At 49.8% G+C, this 18,661-nt stretch overlaps 4 protein-coding genes across 4 annotated transcripts; 2 read left to right on the top strand and 2 right to left on the bottom strand.

The window, feature by feature from the left end:
- The first annotated feature begins 436 nt into the window (after nucleotides 1–436).
- On the top strand, nucleotides 437–3,258 carry AFUA_5G07810 (DUF914 domain membrane protein). The gene is made up of 3 exons (XM_748762.2): nucleotides 437–1,777; nucleotides 1,837–2,027; nucleotides 2,122–3,258. Exons 1-3 carry the CDS (start codon nucleotides 1,548–1,550, stop codon nucleotides 3,006–3,008), a joined length of 1,308 nt encoding a protein of 435 aa, XP_753855.1. The 5' UTR covers nucleotides 437–1,547; the 3' UTR covers nucleotides 3,009–3,258.
- An 873-nt stretch (nucleotides 3,259–4,131) lies between these two features.
- Nucleotides 4,132–6,838, bottom strand: AFUA_5G07800 (uncharacterized protein; the record flags this gene model as incomplete). Its single annotated transcript, XM_748763.1, has 4 exons — nucleotides 4,132–4,919; nucleotides 5,079–5,282; nucleotides 5,755–5,959; nucleotides 6,716–6,838. The coding sequence occupies 4 exons, from the start codon at nucleotides 6,836–6,838 to the stop codon at nucleotides 4,132–4,134; spliced, it is 1,320 nt and encodes a 439-aa protein (XP_753856.1).
- A 3,510-nt stretch (nucleotides 6,839–10,348) lies between these two features.
- On the top strand, nucleotides 10,349–15,537 carry AFUA_5G07790 (uncharacterized protein). The gene is made up of 4 exons (XM_077804788.1): nucleotides 10,349–12,198; nucleotides 12,251–12,322; nucleotides 12,377–12,595; nucleotides 12,660–15,537. The coding sequence occupies exons 1-4, from the start codon at nucleotides 11,589–11,591 to the stop codon at nucleotides 15,110–15,112; spliced, it is 3,354 nt and encodes a 1,117-aa protein (XP_077660926.1). The 5' UTR covers nucleotides 10,349–11,588; the 3' UTR covers nucleotides 15,113–15,537.
- Nucleotides 15,538–16,539: 1,002 nt separating this feature from the next.
- On the bottom strand, nucleotides 16,540–18,052 carry erg1 (squalene monooxygenase erg1; the record flags this gene model as incomplete). Its single annotated transcript, XM_748765.1, has 2 exons — nucleotides 16,540–16,808; nucleotides 16,876–18,052. 2 exons carry the CDS (start codon nucleotides 18,050–18,052, stop codon nucleotides 16,540–16,542), a joined length of 1,446 nt encoding a protein of 481 aa, XP_753858.1.
- Nucleotides 18,053–18,661: the final 609 nt, after the last annotated feature.

Genomic DNA, 18,661 nt, shown 5'->3' with positions numbered 1-18,661 from the left:
GAAGGTCGGGGAATATGTCATGGTAGTCTCAACTATGATATTTGAGGGGTACCAACGAGCAAGTAGTATATAGGCAGAATTGATTCATCTGAGACAAGGCTTAAGGTACTCAAGTCTGACCTCACTAAAAGAGGCTCTAAAAGAAGCTCTACAGGGGCATGGGTCAGACTTGGGGCTGCCTAAGGTAGAGAGGGCTCGGAAGGAAAGAAGCTTAACGGGCTTTCCTTTCCTTGTGACGTGCGAGGTGCCTTAAAGTTCCTGAAAACCATAGCGTAATTAACTAGTAGGTATCCCCTTTCCCCACGTTAGGTATCCATGGAACATAAGTGCAACGTTCAAACTCTTCACAAAGGCTCCATCCTTAGTGTACTAGAAAGATGAAGAATGCAACATGTGATCACGCATCTGTTCTATATAGCCGTTGGGCATGTACCATCTTAAATGAGATACCCAAATTGACAAGCCAATCCATCACGGTCACATGGCTTCCTGAGATGGGAGTCAAGTGCCCAAGCGTGACGGACTTCTAATCGCTGACTGTCATCGATGATGGGAGCGTAGGCTGTCGAAGCTCTCTTTGTATCTATCATACACAAAGAGTTCAACCAGTATTCTCATCAAAAGACCACACCGTATTTGCATTTTGGAACATATCGAACGAGTCATTCCTTCAGTCACATGAATTTACAATATGCCGCCAATCTCCCGAAACCCAGTTGGGCTATATTCGTGCCTCAGGCAGAGAAGTGTCAGTCAGGTGACTATGATGAGAAAGACCAAAAGGGTGCCGCGGAAAACGAACATCGGAGGTTACGCTGACAGCTCAACATGGTTTATAGATCAGCCAAACCATCGAAATAAAGTTAGGCTTTTTACGGCATTTACATCCTTGTTGATACTACAGACAATAATTCGACAACTCTGCATTCCGCATTGCTGCAGTGGCTTCCTCATTAAATATCACCCAACACTGCACCTGAATCTGATGGGTCTGAGCGTTCTCCTAACCTTATCGTCCATGCCCCATCATCAAAATGTTTTAGGGTCATCGTTTAGCGTGTTCAGCAAGCGTGGATTCACTCGCTGCCTTGTGATGATTGGCTTTTTAGGGGTGGCGCAGTCCACATGCTGACATAAGCAGATCCAGATGCCAGTATGACGTTGTCTGATTGGTTCATGAACCCCCACGAGGTCGAGGCCTGTCTGTTCGAATTTGACGGCGTTCCTCTAGTGAAAATTACCGCATTGGGAAAAGTCGACTCCGCTTCACCTCTGCCCACTTTTCTTTTTCTTCGGCGCAGGTTTCTGGGTTCCTCCTCTCTGTGCAGACGTTGTCTTCAACTCTTCTGAGTAGAGACCTGCTCTTACGACCGAAGACGAGCGACTTCTGGGAGTTTTGCGTTCGTTCAGGTCAAAAAGCTCCCTCCAAAAACGACCCCGCTTCTTCTACAACTTTTCTGATTGCTTTATTCAAGCTTCTTGTCCTAACGATCATCCGTTGTGTCTAAGCCTGCTTTTTTTGTCAATACAGTTCGCTTACTCTCGCAATGTCGGATACCAAACAACCTGTTGGAGTGCAGACTTCTTCTGCGGTTCCTGACGCCGTCACGTCTCCATACTTCGAGCCTCCTAAGTACAACGACCCAGTTACTGTCAACAAGAATACTGGGGAGGATGACTCTGGTTCTGAAGCCGTTGCGGATCGTATCGATACGCAGAAGAAGGGATTTTGGGCGTACTTTACAACAAAGGAGTTTTATATCACGCTGATACTTGGGTAAGAGTCATTGCAACTGCCTACGAATGCGCAACAAACCTCTGACAATAGGTTTATAGGCAGGTGCTGGCCATAACAAATACTGCCACAAGTACTTTCAGCACTCTTCTTAGTCAAGAGGGTACCTCGATTCCTGCTTTTCAGTCTTTCTTCAACTACGTTTTGCTCAACCTCATATTTACACCTTACACTATCTACCGTTATGGTTTCAAGGGCTGGCTCCGCTTGATGTGGCGCGACGGCTGGAAATGTGAGAGAGTCCGCTGCTTTTTATTTCCTCGGTTGCTGTGGTTAGACTGTTGCGGTGTATTGCAACATCACTTACTGACTCGTGTGATTCACAGATATTATCTTGGCTTTTTGTGACGTTGAGGGCAATTACTTCATTGTGCTGGCATACCGTTATACGACAATGCTTAGCGCTCAGTTGATCAACTTCTGGGCCATCGCCGTTGTCGTTTTTATCTCCTTCCTCTTCTTGCGCGTTCGGTATCATATAACACAGATTTTGGGTATTTTGATCTGCATTGGCGGCATGGGTGTCTTGATTGCATCAGATCATATCACGGGCTCAAACGGAGGCGATGTTTCCAGCGGCAACCAAATCAAAGGCGACCTCTTTGCGTTGTTGGGTGCGAGCTTCTACGGTCTCACTAACACCGGAGAGGAATACTTCGTCAGCAGCCGCCCCGTGTACGAAGTGCTTGGTCAGATGGCCTTCTTCGGTATGATCATCAACGGCGTCCAGGCTGGTATTTTCGACCGTCACTCTTTCCAAATCGCCGTCTGGAACAGCAGAGTCGGTGGCTATTTTACCGGATACACCCTATGTCTTGCATTCTTCTACTGCATGGCGCCGCTCTTATTCCGCCTCTCCTCCGCGGCCTTTTTCAATATCTCCTTGCTGACCATGAATTTCTGGGGCGTCTGCATCGGCATCGAGGTCTTCCACTACAAGATCCATTGGATGTACCCGATCGCGTTCGTCCTCATCATTGTCGGCCAGCTCATCTACTTCCTCGGAAAGCGAGTCCTCGGCGAAGCCCGCAAGCCTTGGCTCGGCAAGAACCAGGAACGTGGCTTTGCGGGACTCTTCACCGCAAAGGCGAAGATCGACTCTGTCCGCGCTAAGTTGGCTTCTAACAATAATCATAATGTTAATGCTGGTGGTGCCCACCATGACGACCGCACTGCGGCTACGATTGATGAGCGTCACTCGAATGCCGTTTGATCATGCCGTTACGAGAATGTTATGCTTGTTCTCTATTTCGGCGCACGTATTAATGCCTGAGACATGGCATTGACATCCGCGCAGACGTTTCCTTTAGTCCCATTTCGTGCTCATGATCATACATATATACTCTGTATAGTCTCACACCAGAATAGACTCTATTCTGGTGAAGATCAAGTACGCCTTCAGTTCTGAAACCTTTTATTATGCTCATTATGTCATCTAGCATGAACGTGTTCATCCCCCAGGAGTGCATCAACAACCTCTTGTGCATACACAGCGAGGACGTAGGTCGCCTTGTGGCTGAAAACAGATAACTCAATCACGTGACTAATGAAGTAAGTAGAAAGTTCCAATACAAGGAAGACAGGCACATAAGCAAAACAGAAATTGCCACGAAACATTGCATTCAGGACCTACTCCTGTACAGCATTTTCCTAAAGACGGACTGGCCAGCTCCACACCACCCCTTTTCCGAAGCCCCCAAGCCGAGAAGCCCAAAGGAAAGGATAGACAACAAAGAAATAGGCCATTAGGTAACCCCCACACCAATCATTTGAGATTAAAAAGATCAAACCTCGACCAAACTCGCAACCGAAACCCAATAATGGAACGGAACACCTGGAACCCCCCGTGATAAGAGCCGAGATAGAAGTGCCGTGAAATACTCCCACAAACATGCAAATTCACTCCCCGTCCCAAGAACTGCGGACACCCAAAACAAAATGGATCAATGGGAAGGAGACATATGCAACACCAAAGGGAGGCAAATCACGAACAAAAAGAGGTCATGGGAACAGATTCAAGACCACAGGATGCAAACACTATGAAAAGGGGGATATACCGACTCCCGAAACCAACAGGCCAACCAAAGTCCCTTAGTCAGTAAACCAACAATGTACCAAATGAACTGTCCACATATGGATCGAACGAAGTGAGCGCCAGACAAGAGTCGCTCCAGCCAGTTCTTCCGAATATGTACCATGCTCTGTCCCAATATTTCGAGAAAATAATAGGAAATAAAAGAAAAAAAAGAGGCGAAACCAATCTCAGAACGCCACGACACCACTGAACAGATGTCGAACAGATGCAGGGCTAAAAGCTTTCGATATAGTCGTGCGACTTAGCCCCAAACGGAGGCCTGGACCCCCAGGCCACCCTTGGAGCCCCATACACCGCTGCCATTGCCCCAGCCCAGACCGACACCGCCGGAGGATTCCTTCGCGCCGGCGTTTGTGGCGGGGGTGGAGGCAACAGGATTGGAGGCAGAAGAGGCCGCACGGTCGTTGTTCGCTCCAGAAGCGACTCCGTCACTGGACGTGAAGCCAAAGCCAAGGGGGGATGGCAAGGGGGTCGTGGAGCGCTTGTTCAGAGCAGGATTGGAGATCTGGGAAGGGCCTGACTGCTGAACTGGGCGAGAGCCGATCGGGCCGACGGAACCAATCGCGCCAGCATTGGGTTTGACGGCTGCCTGTCTCGAAGAGGGCGAATCCGCCCTACCAGGGGAGGAAGTTGAGGTCGGGGGTTGGTCAGAGCCCTCTAATTTTCCGAAGATAGGGTTCATGCCGGAGCTCGGAGATGAAGTGCTGTTAGCGCGAGAGGGGGACTGGAGAGACGCTCCACCAGCAGTATCGGTGTTGCCCTGAACCGGAGTCTGCGAGAGGCCAAAAGGGTCAATACCACGAGGAGACGCGCCGCGTACACCGGCAGCGGATGGCGGAGTACCGCCTGCTTGGCTTGCGGGCCGGGAGTTATCGTCGCCGAAGTTGTTGGGCGGGAAGAAGGCCGGGCTTTCGTTTCCGTAAAGAGCCCTATGCTGGCGTGCTAGAAGTTCTCGACGGCTTTCCTCACTCGCGGCGGCCGGGCTGAGCGAGCGATCGGATTTGTTTCCAGACATTTCGGCAAGCAGGCCTTTAGGGGAAAGAAATATTAAAACTCATGTTCAGGAAAGGAGGTCAAAGCCCAAAGTATCATACAAGACAGCGAATACATGAATGTGAACATAGAATCATGGGGGAATATCAAGAAACAAGGGTAAAGATATCCAAAAAGACAGATGCTACCACGTACTTCGGTTGTACTGTTGCTCCTGATGATAGTTGCGGAGCTCCCGCTCGCGTTGTGCTGCCATCCGACGCTTTGCCTGCATCATCTGCTCTACCTCGTTGGGGCGACTCTGGAAACGCTGGGCTGCATAGTATCCCGGGACGGTGGGGTTGCCGAACTCGCTGATTGAGTGGTGACGCTGGGCCAAGGCTCCCGTAAGACGGGGGTCTAAATTGGGGTTGTTAGGAGTTATCGCGCGCCAGAAGATGCTTTAAAAGGGAACATACCGTACTCAGGGTAGGGCCGGCCCATCGCCATGGGCATCGAATCTCGTCGGGGAGCTGTCCATAACTTCCCACTCTTGACCAGATTATCGATCGCACGATCGACTTCTATTGCAGACCATTAGCGATGACTACTGAGAGTATTGACCGCAGTCCAAGCGTCCCCGCCACGGCTCCAATCACAAATCATTATTGCATCGGGGGGAGATTCGAGAAGTTTTTTTTCTTGGCAGGCGCACTAGGTTCCGCTGCTGGAGGGCCAAAAAGGGTATAGATGTAGGAGGACCCGTAAACGTACCGTCAAATTGCGACGAAAAAGCCGGCATCTCATCCCGTTGAGAGACTGAGCTCGATCCTGATGACACCACCGTAAGCAATCATCGTCGACGGGAAGGATGGGTAAGCGCTAATCATACCTGACCGCGATGGGGGCTGAACTGGATGCTCCCATGAGGCCTGGCGCGCAGGAGGTGCTTGCCAAGCCTGAGGATCATAGTACGCCATATTGAACAGAGGAGACGGAGTGGGTTTCCTTGACGGCGAGGACGAGGGCGATGGCGGCGATGGCGGCGATGGCGGCGGCTTCGAGGAGTTAATCTGCTCGGAGGAACCACGAGAGATCTATTCGAATGTAAGACAGGTAAGCATGGGCCCCCAAAGTAAATTAACAAAGAACTGCACCCATCGGTCGACACAGAGCAACAGAAAGCGCAAGGAAAACAGGAACTGTCGAGTGTCCGCGCGATCAAGGGAAAGCGAGGTAGCGAGCAACGATGACATCGACCGACTTATGCCTGGCGTATCCCCATACATGACTTTTGCGCAACCGAGAAACCTTTTTTGGCTCTGGAAAAAAAAAATTTCACATATCCCCAACGATCGGCAGACACAGCACATTCCAGTCGACATATCATGTCGTATTCAAATTGGAGAGAGAAAGCGGGAATAAATCGACAGGCATGCAGGTAAATTTATTTTCCCCATTTTCATAAAATTTGTCCCCCTCTTCCTCTTCCCAAACGGAGGTGATGGAGTGGGCGGCAGCTTGGGAAAATATTGGAAATATAGTTCCAATTGACTTACGGGAAAAGGAGTGATTGCCCTCTCTAGAGAGTTCCAGGCGGCTCTACCACGAGCGAACGAGGCAGACTGCGATCGAACAACGACTGTTCACCCTTGAGACCCGACAGACAGACGAGTCTGGCGTGTGGGGGGGGGGGAGATGTTCCAAAGGATTGGAGAGAATTGATGGGAGGAGCTTAAGAGGAGGGAGAAAGGGGAAAGGGGAGAGAGAAAGTAGAGACGGGGACGGATAGTAATAATGTCAGACAATGAAAGAGACAGAGTACCTAAGGGAGTAAGGCCCGGGAGACACACTTGAGGGGAGGGGAGAGCGAGGAGGGGACAACCGGACAAGACCAGAAGAAGGCTGGGCTGGGCAGGAAAGGAGAGGAGAGAAGCGAAGAGAAAGCGTGGGATTGGATTATTTTCCCTTTTCATGCAAAAGAGTTACTTCGGAGTACCTAGGAATTTTATTTTTCTTGACCGGCGACAATTTTCAGTGAGGGTCAGAAATGATCGTTAATCATGAAAACCTTACGTACTTCCAGTGCGTGATGGAAAACCCAACATGACTACAAACTGTTAATTACTCAGAGAAAATGATTATGCAGGACATTTAAATATACATCCAAGAACTGACAGTATTCCTCAACCTCGAGTGATTTTACCCAATGTGTCTTACACTTGACTTTTGAGGGTAGAAAACCTTGCACAGATGATATGCGAATGGAGTAAGGAAAAAAAAAAAAAGAGAGAGAGAGAGAGTGGTGGATATCAGGACTAATTTGCACACTTGTGGTTGGTGATGGAGTGAGTTGCCGGGTCGTTTGAAATCGCTTCTTCCCGGCTTCCGTCCGAGCTTTTACCCTTGATGGTATTCTCATTTCTTATCCCACATCATTATAAAGGTATTCCATCTAAGATAGAAGATGCTTAACCTGGTGTGCGATATAATATTTCATAGTCACTTGATTTATATCATAAAGACACAAGACGCATTTACATCGTCGTTGTATCTATTTAGGTACTCCGTGGTGCCTTAATACGCGCTCTGTGCTCCGTAGCATTGTAATCACAATGTCCTATCAACGAGTACCTAGTCAGTACACAACATCAGGGGTCCCCAGTTGTTTAAATTACATACAGAGTAGTGCTACTACTAACTTATCCGCAAGTCCTTTCAAATAGAATATTGACCCCTGGCATACTCTAGTCTCTGTGGTAATGCATTGTCAAATCAGAGGAAGCTGGCACTACAATATACATTGAAAGACAGGCATAATTCCTGTGTATGCACCCTATTTCATTGTCACCATTGCGAATTTGCCAGGTCTGCCGGTAACCGGAAATTTTTGGGAGTGTCTTATCCTTAATTTGCACTCTTTACTCCGTAGGGTCGGCCCATCCACCATATTACCGAGTTGTCCCCCACTCAGTTTCAATCCTCCCGGGCTATCTATGGAAGACTTGGAGACATCTGAGTACCTTAATAGTCTACATCTTTCGGTTAGGAAATCGGACACTGAATTTGATATCTGGTATCTATCCACCACTATCTATGTTCTCCATACCTCGTCAGCGTTATCACCAATCAGTCTGTCTAATATGTGCTAATTTCTTAGTTAATGCGATGCATTTCAGTAATTCTGTCAGATGATTGAGAGCTTTGGTTACAGCGACCGTACAATGGTTATGTCCAGAAATCCTCAACCATGGTCTCATAGTGCATATTGAAATACTACCCACTTGTCCTTCATAATCACTCATTGGCCCCCTGCTTACCTCCTGTCAAAGCAACGCAAATCAAGGCCTGGCAACCACAAGACCTTGGCCACTTTGAGGTTTTCACACAATGCTGGTCAAGAGACTCCCTCGTGGGGATCAAATTAGAGCAATAGCTCAGATCTCACCTCCCTACCCCTCCATCTCAATTTGTTTACTATGAATGAAATCATGAACGATTCTTGCCTCTCTATCCCGGATACCATCGTCGGCAGCTCAACCTGATTAGCTGCTGTCTATTTCCTTACATAGTGCATCCCAGCCTTGAACCTTGACGGTCACAAGCAAATAGCTCGTCTTTTATAGCCATCTTAGGCGACAGACATCGACATATTCTGTTCATAACTCTAATGGTTGCTATTCACCATATCTCAGAAGCAAAAATGCACTAAAGCCACCACAACATCATATCGTTCAAGCTTGCGCCAAATTCAGTCATAGGTGGCTATCCCACCCTGGTATCAGTCAATCAGCCCAACATGTACTCTCGAGGTAACTACCACCCCTACATCACACTGCAGATGTCCAACTTTCAGACTCTGCGTTCGACGCATTCCGTACAACAGTAGCAAAGTTTAACTTCCCAGCCCATGTACTAGTAAGCAGTACACCACTGACTTCCAAAGAGAGGATGGTGGGGCAATTTGATTCTGGATGGCACTCGGACCCTTGCGACTACACCTCGACCATCTCTGAGAGTTCGGTCACTATGGAGTAGACTAAGGTAGGTATGGAGGTGACAGCCCCATACCTTCACTTGCATCTGGCCGTCTCTATGACCACTGAGAACGAACGCATTCTTGGCCTCTCATCATTGGCCGACTGCTCTATGGCATTTTCACGCCTGACTCTTCAAAAGACTGACTGGAGATGACATGACGTAGAAAAACCGTTCCATACCAGGTAGAGCGTAGATAGAGAGTAGAAAATGCCTAGTTATATGTCGGATTATGTCAGCATTTCAAAATTCTATTCCTGGTTGCCTATAATACCTGTATCAAGTGGCACAGTATAATTTCATAGGCAAGGACCGCTATCAGTTCGGGGAGGCGATCTCCTTGAATTGATACAGCAGGCTTAATTGTTGTTAGAGCCAGCTGCCAGTGTTAACACCTGCCGTCCTGACTTGAGTCCTCAATAAGGGACTATCAGCTCTACATTCCTTTTCTTTCTCGTCGACTATAGCCAAGGCGAACCGCTTCGCTAGACTTCTAGAAACATGCGGCACGGTTCTTGCATATTAGATATCCACCACAAGTCTTCCTCGCGGCCGAGACCAGGCCGCGATAGAATCTACATAAAGGCTCCTACCAATTCCCAAAGTGGCTTCAAGACCTCTTTGTCCTTTGCCCAATTGATGCTACCACAGTTGGACTTGATTGCTGGTTTGGTCCTCCGCTCATGATTCGACAAGAGTTATGGACAGTTCTGGACCTTTTGGAATGTTTGGCTGAAAGCTGAGAAGATAAGGGCAAGACCTGAGATACACTGGCTAGAACGCGAGTGGTGTCTATGGGTACTAGGTGATATATCGCATATTTGCCCTGACGGAATACATCAAAAGGAAAGCAACGGTCAAGTGGATGATTGGAACGATCTTTATGTACGATGCAAGGCAAAAGAGAGGATGCTGGATGCCACTGCAGAGGTGAGCATCACTGTGTTCCCGTTGGCGCTTGTTCATCGGTCAAGAGCAAGGACCCTAAGGTAGAGGTAACACGTGCCCGCAACCTAAACACATCCGGAGCAGGGGCCGAGACAGGTCCTCGAGGACTGTGGCGAGTCTCTAATGGGTTCCGAGAATCGCGGGGCAGAAAGGAAAGGGGATGATCAATTACTAAGGTACTATTGATAGTTGGTGGACCAGCAAGGATTCTGTCTCCAACGCAAACAAAGAACAAGATCAAAGACAGTCAGAGGGCCTCGAATAATAAATCACGTTAGGTCTGATCATGATCAGAGTAACTTATTGATTTATTTACAGCAGTAGCATTGAGGGGCAGGCCACCTGTAATACCTCGAAACTGATGGTTTTCCCAAAGTGGAAATCTATAGTATCTGATTCTTAGAGTACTCTCGCGGTACGGAATAATAATCTTCAGATGGGAAACTTCAAGGCTACTTAAAAACATGAGGAAATATGTATGCACCGACCATCGAAGTAACCCCTGATATCGGCGAAGTAATTAAGTGCCTTAGGCAGAGCTGTGATGTGGGCTCAGTAATGATCAAGGGAAACAATAATAACAAAACGTCCATTGAAGCAAGAGCTAGCCAATACCTGCCTTATTATTCTTCAAGACTCTTCAGTCTCGCGGATACTCCCTTGCACCTGCCATAATTAGAGGAGAGACAATAGGATCTGGATACTCCTTAATATGATTGAGGGACACCTTTCATCTATCCAAACAGAAACAAGCGTTCCCCATCGGCTACAGCACAACGTTCCGTTGTCGCCTTCTTTCTGAAACTTCCGATATTTCTCTTTATTCTGGCTCCAGTTTCCTCTCATTTCATCTTCATATTTCCCTTTTAAAATTGCTTTTTTGGACAGTTCTCTGCACCTGGAATTGGTGGATCTATCAGCGCCAACACGGTCTATTGTCGGCTGTGCCACTGGCCTTACCGCAGCAAGCTGGGTTGCATGCCCCCTGGCTCAGGCTCACCACCTCATTCCCCTCCCGCGCGCTGCCTTTCCCCGTCGAATCCTCAGCAACGTGTGCGAAACCCGCAGTACCCCGATCAGGAACAAAAAATCCGTTCAGGCTGGTCCTTTACTTGATACCAAGAGGATTTCGCTTTCTTCTGTACAATATTTTTTTTTTCTTGTTCTAAGTTGTGTGGCCATTTGGAGGGCTTGTACTTCCTGGTTAAGCGTGGTTCGCTCTCCCCTTAAAAAAAGCTCCTCTATCTATTTAGACGATCGATGCGCAGTTATCGAGCCCCGACATTCCCGATCGACCGCAAAGGAACACCAACTCATTCGCTCTCGTTCGCATCCTATTGAATTTTCGGCTCATCATCTGCTTGGAGAATTTTTGCTAGGAGCATTATCGTCACCAACGGAAAACGCATTGTTCGTCGTTCGTCGGTAGCGCAGCGAAAAATCCATTTTTGCTGACCCAGCTCGCCTGCCGGTCTCCACGTTGAGCCCTTTTGTTCTCCTCTGGGCTGTTCGCCTTCTTCATAGATTGGTGTGCCGTCTACCGAACACGAGTTGGTATTGGGAGCAATCGACAATCGTATATTACTCACTGGGTGGCTTGCTTCTGGTTGCAAGGGCAAGTTTGAAGTCCGAAGTTGCGGGAAGAGGTTCGCACACTAGGCGTCCAATTCGCTCAACAACGGCCCCCTCAAATCAACCTTTGGAGCCAACGTTGCTCGACGACGTTGGAGCAGTATCTATATGATCTCAGATACCTATGAGAATGCTAAATTCTCCTCAACCACAGGTGGAAAGTCTCCGATAGCGTTGGGAAAGCCTTCCACCATGTCGTGGAACTTGTCCACCGATACCTCTACAGAGGCAACCTCTCGTCCTCCCCTAGCCTCACAACAGTCGAATTCCCTTCCTTCCACTCCATATCAACATACGCGCAACCTTTCATTCCACTCGAGGACGCCTTCCCCCCCTCACGGAAACACGTCGCCACGCTCGACCCATTCCGAGTCAATACACTTTCCTCCGTCGTTACGAAAGCCGTTCGCAGGTTGCAAATATGAAACGGCAATGGCCTTTTTCCGACGGAGGATGCCTTATACAATAGGTGCTGATCTGTTACCGGAGGAAAAGGAAGGTCTCAAAGAGCGGCTTGAAGCAGAGGAGGAGGAGAGACTGACTAAGGATATGTTGGAGGTATATGATCGTTTATTACCATCAGCGGAGAGCGACGACCGACGGCGTCAGCTGGTTCGAAAGTTGGAGAAACTCTTCAATGATCAGTGGCCAGGTCACGATATTAAGGTTCATGTCTTCGGGTCGTCGGGGAACAAGCTCTGCTCAAGCGATTCAGACGGTGAGTGATCATGGTGCAGAGCCTGAAATTCCTGAAGGCTGACTTGCCGCAGTGGACATATGTATAACGACGACATATAAAGAGCTGGAACACGTGTGTCTGCTCGCCGAAGTTCTCGCAAAGCGTAAGGTGTCTTAGGCTGATGTTCGTTGCCAACATTCACTGACAATGCCTGCAGATGGAATGGAACGGGTCGTTTGTGTTTCGCATGCGAAAGTCCCAATCGTGAAGATCTGGGATCCGGAGCTACGTCTTGCGTGTGATATGAACGTCAACAACACTTTGGCGTTGGAAAATACGCGTATGGTGCGAACGTATGTGGAAATCGACGAGCGTGTTCGGCCTTTGGCCATGATCATCAAATACTGGACAAAACGGAGGATCCTTAACGATGCAGGTAAGTTTTGCCCCGTTCTGAGCAGGTTTCCCCGTACTCTCCATTTTTAACATTTCGGCTGTAGGGCTTGGAGGGACATTAAGTTCCTATACATGGATCTGCCTGATTATCAATTTTCTGCAAACGCGGGAACCTCCTGTACTCCCGAGTCTCCAAGCACGACCTCACAAGAAACGAGTGACAACAGACGGCCTAGTTTGCTCGTTCGACGATGATCTTAGCTCCCTCGTGGGGTATGGGCGAAAAAACAAGCAGACGCTTGGGGAGCTGCTCTTCCAATTCTTCAGGTATTATGGCCATGAGCTCGACTATGAGAAGTACGTGATATCTGTGCGGGAAGGCCGGTTGATATCGAAAGAGGAGAAGGGGTGGCACCTTCTCCAGAACAATCGTCTCTGCGTCGAAGAGCCATTCAACACGTCGAGGAATCTGGGCAATACAGCGGATGACACATCATTTCGAGGCGTCCACATGGAGTTGCGTAGGGCTTTCAAGGCAGTGTCCGAGGGCAACCTCGAGGATTGCTGTGAGCAGTATGAATACCCGCCTGAGGAAGAGCGATCATGGGAGCGACCGCCTCCTCAACCACGACCTACGTTGACAGCCCCGCCGCAACTATCCCGGGGCGGCCGTGGAGGTCGTGGAGGGCGCCATTCGAATCACTACACGCGCGGTGGCCATTCCGGAGGCCGCCGTTCATCGAATACACCGAACAAGCCCAACGGTTTCCGCCAGCTGAATCCCAGCATAAGTGCCACGGAACTATCTCTACAGGCGCAGCACGCACAGTACCTGTTGCACGATCACTTGTACCAGCAAATCCAAATCCTGCAAGCACAGGAGCAGGAATTGCGATTGCAATTGCAAAACCAGGCGCTGCTCACAGGGAGACCCCCTCCAGTGCTCATCCGCCAGCCGTTCATACAGTTTCCCATTCCTCAGCAGCAGCCGCAGCCGCAGCCTGAATCGAGTGTAGATGACGGGTCTCGGTCTAGGTCCGGGACTCATCCGCCTCTCAGCGCGAGTCTACGTCCGCAGGCGTACAACAATTCCGCCTATCTTCCGGTCGCTGTCACTCCCGCACAGGGAAGTAGCACGAATCCCCCGTCACCCTCAGCCGTGTCTGCTCTTCCCGAGCTCCGACGTACACCGCGTCGCCAGTCCATAGCAAATGGCTCTCCTGGTCGATCACTTAGGGCGCACTCACAGCCGGCACGACCTGCGAACTCCCCGGCTCTCCCGAGCTTTGCTCCGCTGTATTCCGTCTCTCAGCCTGTCGACAATTCCCAACTCCCGAAACAGCGCAACAATTCTATATCTCCCCCGGAAGGAAACCAGAGCGAGGACGAGAATTCCTTTATGCCCAGCAGTCTCCCTAACGTGTCGCGTGCACCGTATCTGGATGAAAACCGACCGTCTGAGTACATGGGGTACTATTTGGCAACTTCTCCGCAATTGCAAATGTATCATCAGAACGCCATGCTATCGCCCTTGTCAGCGCCGGTAGGTCTGGCACTCCAGAACGGCAGCATTCTGCCGTTTGTTGGAGCCCCGCAGGAATACATGTCCACGGTACCTACCAATGAGACATTTGGCTCCCCCCCTGAGAGCAGTGTTGCGCCCTCTGCCAAGCCCGCATCATCATATCAGAGACCCACTCCTCGACCAGTGGCCTCTCACGACCGGAACGGCCCTCTGATAGTCGATGGCTCCATCCCTTTGAGTGAACAGCGCACTTTGGTTTCCGGAGAGGCTTATGATCAGTATGCCACTATGAGCCACTGTACTTCTGCGTCTGACGATCGCAACACGGACACCCCCGCCAGCATCTCCGACTCGCTTTCCCAGGACTACCAGGACAATAGCTCAGTCGAGATCGACCAATCAGCGTACTTCACCAGGCAGACGATTGATGCTCCCAAGTCGGGCAATGCAACGGACGCCTGGGTCAATGGGCACCACGGGAAGCCTGGTCTACTCTCAAGTAGGTTGCAAAATCTCCATGTTTCCAATGGAGAGAATGTCACAGATACTTCACCCAGGTCTAGCCCAGAAAGGTTCAAAGGCGTTCAGCCGCGTCATGAGATATCGGATCAGGATGGCTTCCGCTCCAAGCAATCTGGTCTAGAAAGAGGACTGCCTCCGTCGGGCCCGTCACCGGCAGCGGATCCGAATGGGCCATCAGCGACTGGTAAACGTCGCTCGAATAATGCGGATTTCTCTGACAAATCGAACGCCCTTATCCACAAGACGAAGCCTAAGAACCGTCATGACGGTCCACACAACATCTCTGCTGGGCCGGCGGATAGCAAGGAACGGCACATTGCTCATGCGCCTCGCAAGCCCAACGGTATCAATGCGTCGACTCTTGATTCAGCTAGCGGTCAGGGAAGCAATGGATGGCAGACAACTAAGAAAAAGCAGAAAAAGAATGCCAAGCCAATGGAGCCCCGATCTGGCTTCCATGCGGGTGCAGAGCCTCTACCTGCAGACGAGTCGTTGAGGAAAGGCGGATGAGCAAGGCAAGATGACTCCCCTCTTTTGCTTCGAACTTTCTCAGCCTCTATCCACTCTGGTGTTACGAACCTAGGTCTCTGAGTCAACCTGGACCGCGGCGCCCTTTCTGCGGACCATGTCAGATTGACCCGTCACTGCGCGTTCATGTCGTCATCCGGCAGCTGTCCATCACCTATGAAGGAGTTCCCGTTTGGCTCGTCGATTTAGAAGGAAATTGCTGTTTGCATTTGCCTTTCGGGAGAGCTATCATTTCTGTATAAAAGAGGCGGCATCCTCGACGTTGTCTTGAATTTTCGCGGACTGTTCCAGCTCAATTGACCTGGAAGGTATATTGCTTCGCCTTCCTCTTTTCTTGAATTCGCGCGCGTCTTTGCTCGTCTTCTATTCCCCCGTTCCTTGTCGGCGTTTACAAGGTCAGACTGCGGCTTTTTGGCAGTCTTGAAGACTATCCCTAGATTGCTTGCGGGATTTGCATAATTGCATACGACATCTGCGTCTGTTTGTTGCATTTCATTCTTCGACATGTTAACGTTTCTAACTTTGGCCATGTCCCTTGGAGTTGATAATATCTCCCTCGGATTGTCATTTGCGCATTTTTAGTTGCTGTGTGGTTCAGTGTCCGTCCACCTTGCATGCGGGCTATGCATTTTCCTTTCATCGTCTTCTGTTTATTTACGTTTACTAAAAGGAGAGCAGGGGACATACAGCAAATATTACGGCCAAAAAAAAAACATTCATACAGTGGATTGAATGAGCTTGTCCGATACACAGAGCCAGTGGAGAGCCTGGTTACCTTGCTTTTTTTTTCCCCGTTCCGTTCTGTTCTAGACCTGTTTAATCCGTGGTCGGCTTGGTTTTCGTGGTTGCTTTCCAATCGGCATTATCATCGTCATGATCGTCTATACCATCATAGCAGGGAGCCAGGCGAGTGGGTCAGTGTACACTTTTTCCGTTTGTGTTTCTTGTCTCCGAAAGAATTTGCTTTTGTGTGTTAGATATTATGCCAGTCAGGATGGACAATGAATAAATGTGGAAATTTGGAAATTGTAGGGAAACGCAGATCAATGAAGGTAGATCGGCCATGGATCCTAGTTCTATAGCTCTTCTTTCCCCGAACAGTATACACGGAACGTATGTACATCAATGACGTCCATACAGGGCGTAACAATAGCCTCTAGAGGCTATCTTCGTTAGAAGTAGCAGAACACGCAAGCTTGAAAAGGGGAGCGACGGAGAGTCAAAACACAAGAAGAGAGTATGAGGACATAAGGTAAATAAGTAATTACATAATATGGACGAGTCCGTACAGAACTATAAATCCTTATCAACAAAGAGGAAGACATGGATAAGAAGGGAGATCAAAGCGCGGGTGTGCCGAAATACAGGGTCCCGCTAGAGTCTACTAATCATGATACCAAACGTGTTGCTCAGCAGAAGGCTTCAATTAGCATGTATGGGAAGATGACGACGCAGGCTGTCCAGAAGGTCATGATGCATTTGAAGAGGGCGACGGGGAAGAGGTAGGGAGGGTATTCGCGAAGAAGGACCCAGAGGGAGAGGAGGGCGACGGAGAAGAAATGGACGAAGAGGACGGAAGGTTTTTGGATGAGGCCGCCGAGGAGGCCTGCGGGGCCGTCGACGAGTCCCAGTTGGAAGTAACGGAAGCAGCCACGTTGGAGGGCCCGGAGGTATTGATCTGTTGGGGGAGAGGTCAGTTGCGATTCAGTGCAGGGAAGAGGGAGCGAGAAGGAGATGAAACGCACTATCTGCGGCGAATAGAGAATATAGCGCCTGTGCGAGGATGTTGATGACCGAGGCCGCCTTCTTCCTCTCCCAGTGGAAGGTCGAGAGCTGCTTCATGACTCGCTTTGTGTCGCCCAGATTGGGGACCTTCTCTGGGCTCAGGAGATTGCGCAGCGTCACGACATCATTGAAGGCGACCGTCATTCCGCCTCCTGTCAATGGGTGTCGCATGTTGAGGGCATCACCGAGGATCACCAGGCCCGGAGTTGTGTTCGTGGCGGCGGGGAGGAAGGAATTCGGCATAGATCGCAGCTGGCCTTGTTCCAAGGCGGCAATGAAGGCTGGCTGCACGGATTCAGGGAGTGAAGGGAGGACGACGTTCCGCATGTGGCTCTTCACACCACCATTCTTGACGGACGCTGACGGGAGGTTTTCGGGAATGTCAACGAGGATGCGTGTCTCATGCGTGCCGATCTGGTACAGGAGGATCGGTGCATTATCGCTCAGTAAAACATGCCCATAGTAAGGCATGGGGAGTTTCGTATCGATCAGCTCGAGACCCCAGAACCTCGAGCTGACCTTGGGGGTATGCGGGTGATGTTGCTTGCGGAATTTGGAGGCGTAGCCGTCAGCAACCACGGTGAGGTGGCCAAAATAGCACGCGCGGACGTTATCTTTGGATGTGCACTCGACACCAAGAACCTGCTGGGTGTGCGAGCAAGTGACCAGGTCCGTCGCCTTGGTCTCAACAACACTGACGTTGGGGCATGCCATGGCGGCCTCGCGCAGCTTCATCACAAACCGGCCGTGGTGAAAGCAGCGGCCCTCCGGCGGGGGGGACGCGGGCGTAGGCTTCGGGTAGGGAATTGGCACAGGGTCATTGAAATACGAAACATAATAGCCCTTTACGGGAATCGAGTCTATGCCCTCCAGACAATCGCGGAGACCAAGCTTCTCCAAAGCTTGTACACCGCCAGGCTGTAACAATTCACCCACGATGCGATCTGGCTCTTTCAGCGAGGCTTCCAGGAGAATGACACTCCGCCCCTGTCGCCCTAATGCGACTGCCAGCGCGCAGCCCAAAACTCCTGCACCTATAATCACAACATCGGCATGGTTGTGTTTGAGTCGGCGGGCTTCGGCCGCATCTAAGGAGGGAGACTTTGTGGCATGGCCGTTGATCGGAGTTGTAGCCATGGTGCGGAGGGAATTCAGTCAGCAAATTCGATGGAATCGAGGGAAGTGGTGAGGAGCACGGTGCATATTTTTCCCCCCCCTCCTCTGAGCGACAGCGAGTCAGTGGCAGGGTAAGCAATTGATGAAAAGGATGGGATGGCGGAGATAGAAAAAGATCGGAGAACTTTAAGTGTTTTTACTGGAAAGGGGCCAAGAGTGGACAGTGGCGTGACATGTGAAAGACTGGCTTTCCTCCTTCCGCAGTGCTAGATTCTTATTGGTGAGAGAAAATTCAGGAACACCGTATGATCACTGAAAGGACCGGAAAAGAGCATCTTCTGGTCTGATCCCATCCGATCAATTACAGTGTTTATTATTGGATACCGTTCGGCGTTGTTGCCTGCAAAAGGAGAGCCAAGGGGTTTCGGCCATATCCGTGATATTTGCATCCAATCTCACCATCTCTATTCTATTTCCGATGAGAAATAATGGCAGTCACAAACCGCACAGGAGAGTAAAGTACAGAGTGTCAATAGTATATATACAGTGGCTAAGGAGCCTATCACATGATTCAATAAAGGCTCGGCCAGGCGTTGCAGTTGCAACCACTTCCTAGATGGTATCAGACCG

This window comes from Aspergillus fumigatus, chromosome 5 (genome assembly GCF_000002655.1).
Source record: "Aspergillus fumigatus Af293 chromosome 5, whole genome shotgun sequence".
NCBI classification, from domain to species: Eukaryota; Fungi; Ascomycota; class Eurotiomycetes; order Eurotiales; family Aspergillaceae; genus Aspergillus; species Aspergillus fumigatus.
This window is presented reverse-complemented; position numbering and strand designations above follow the sequence as displayed.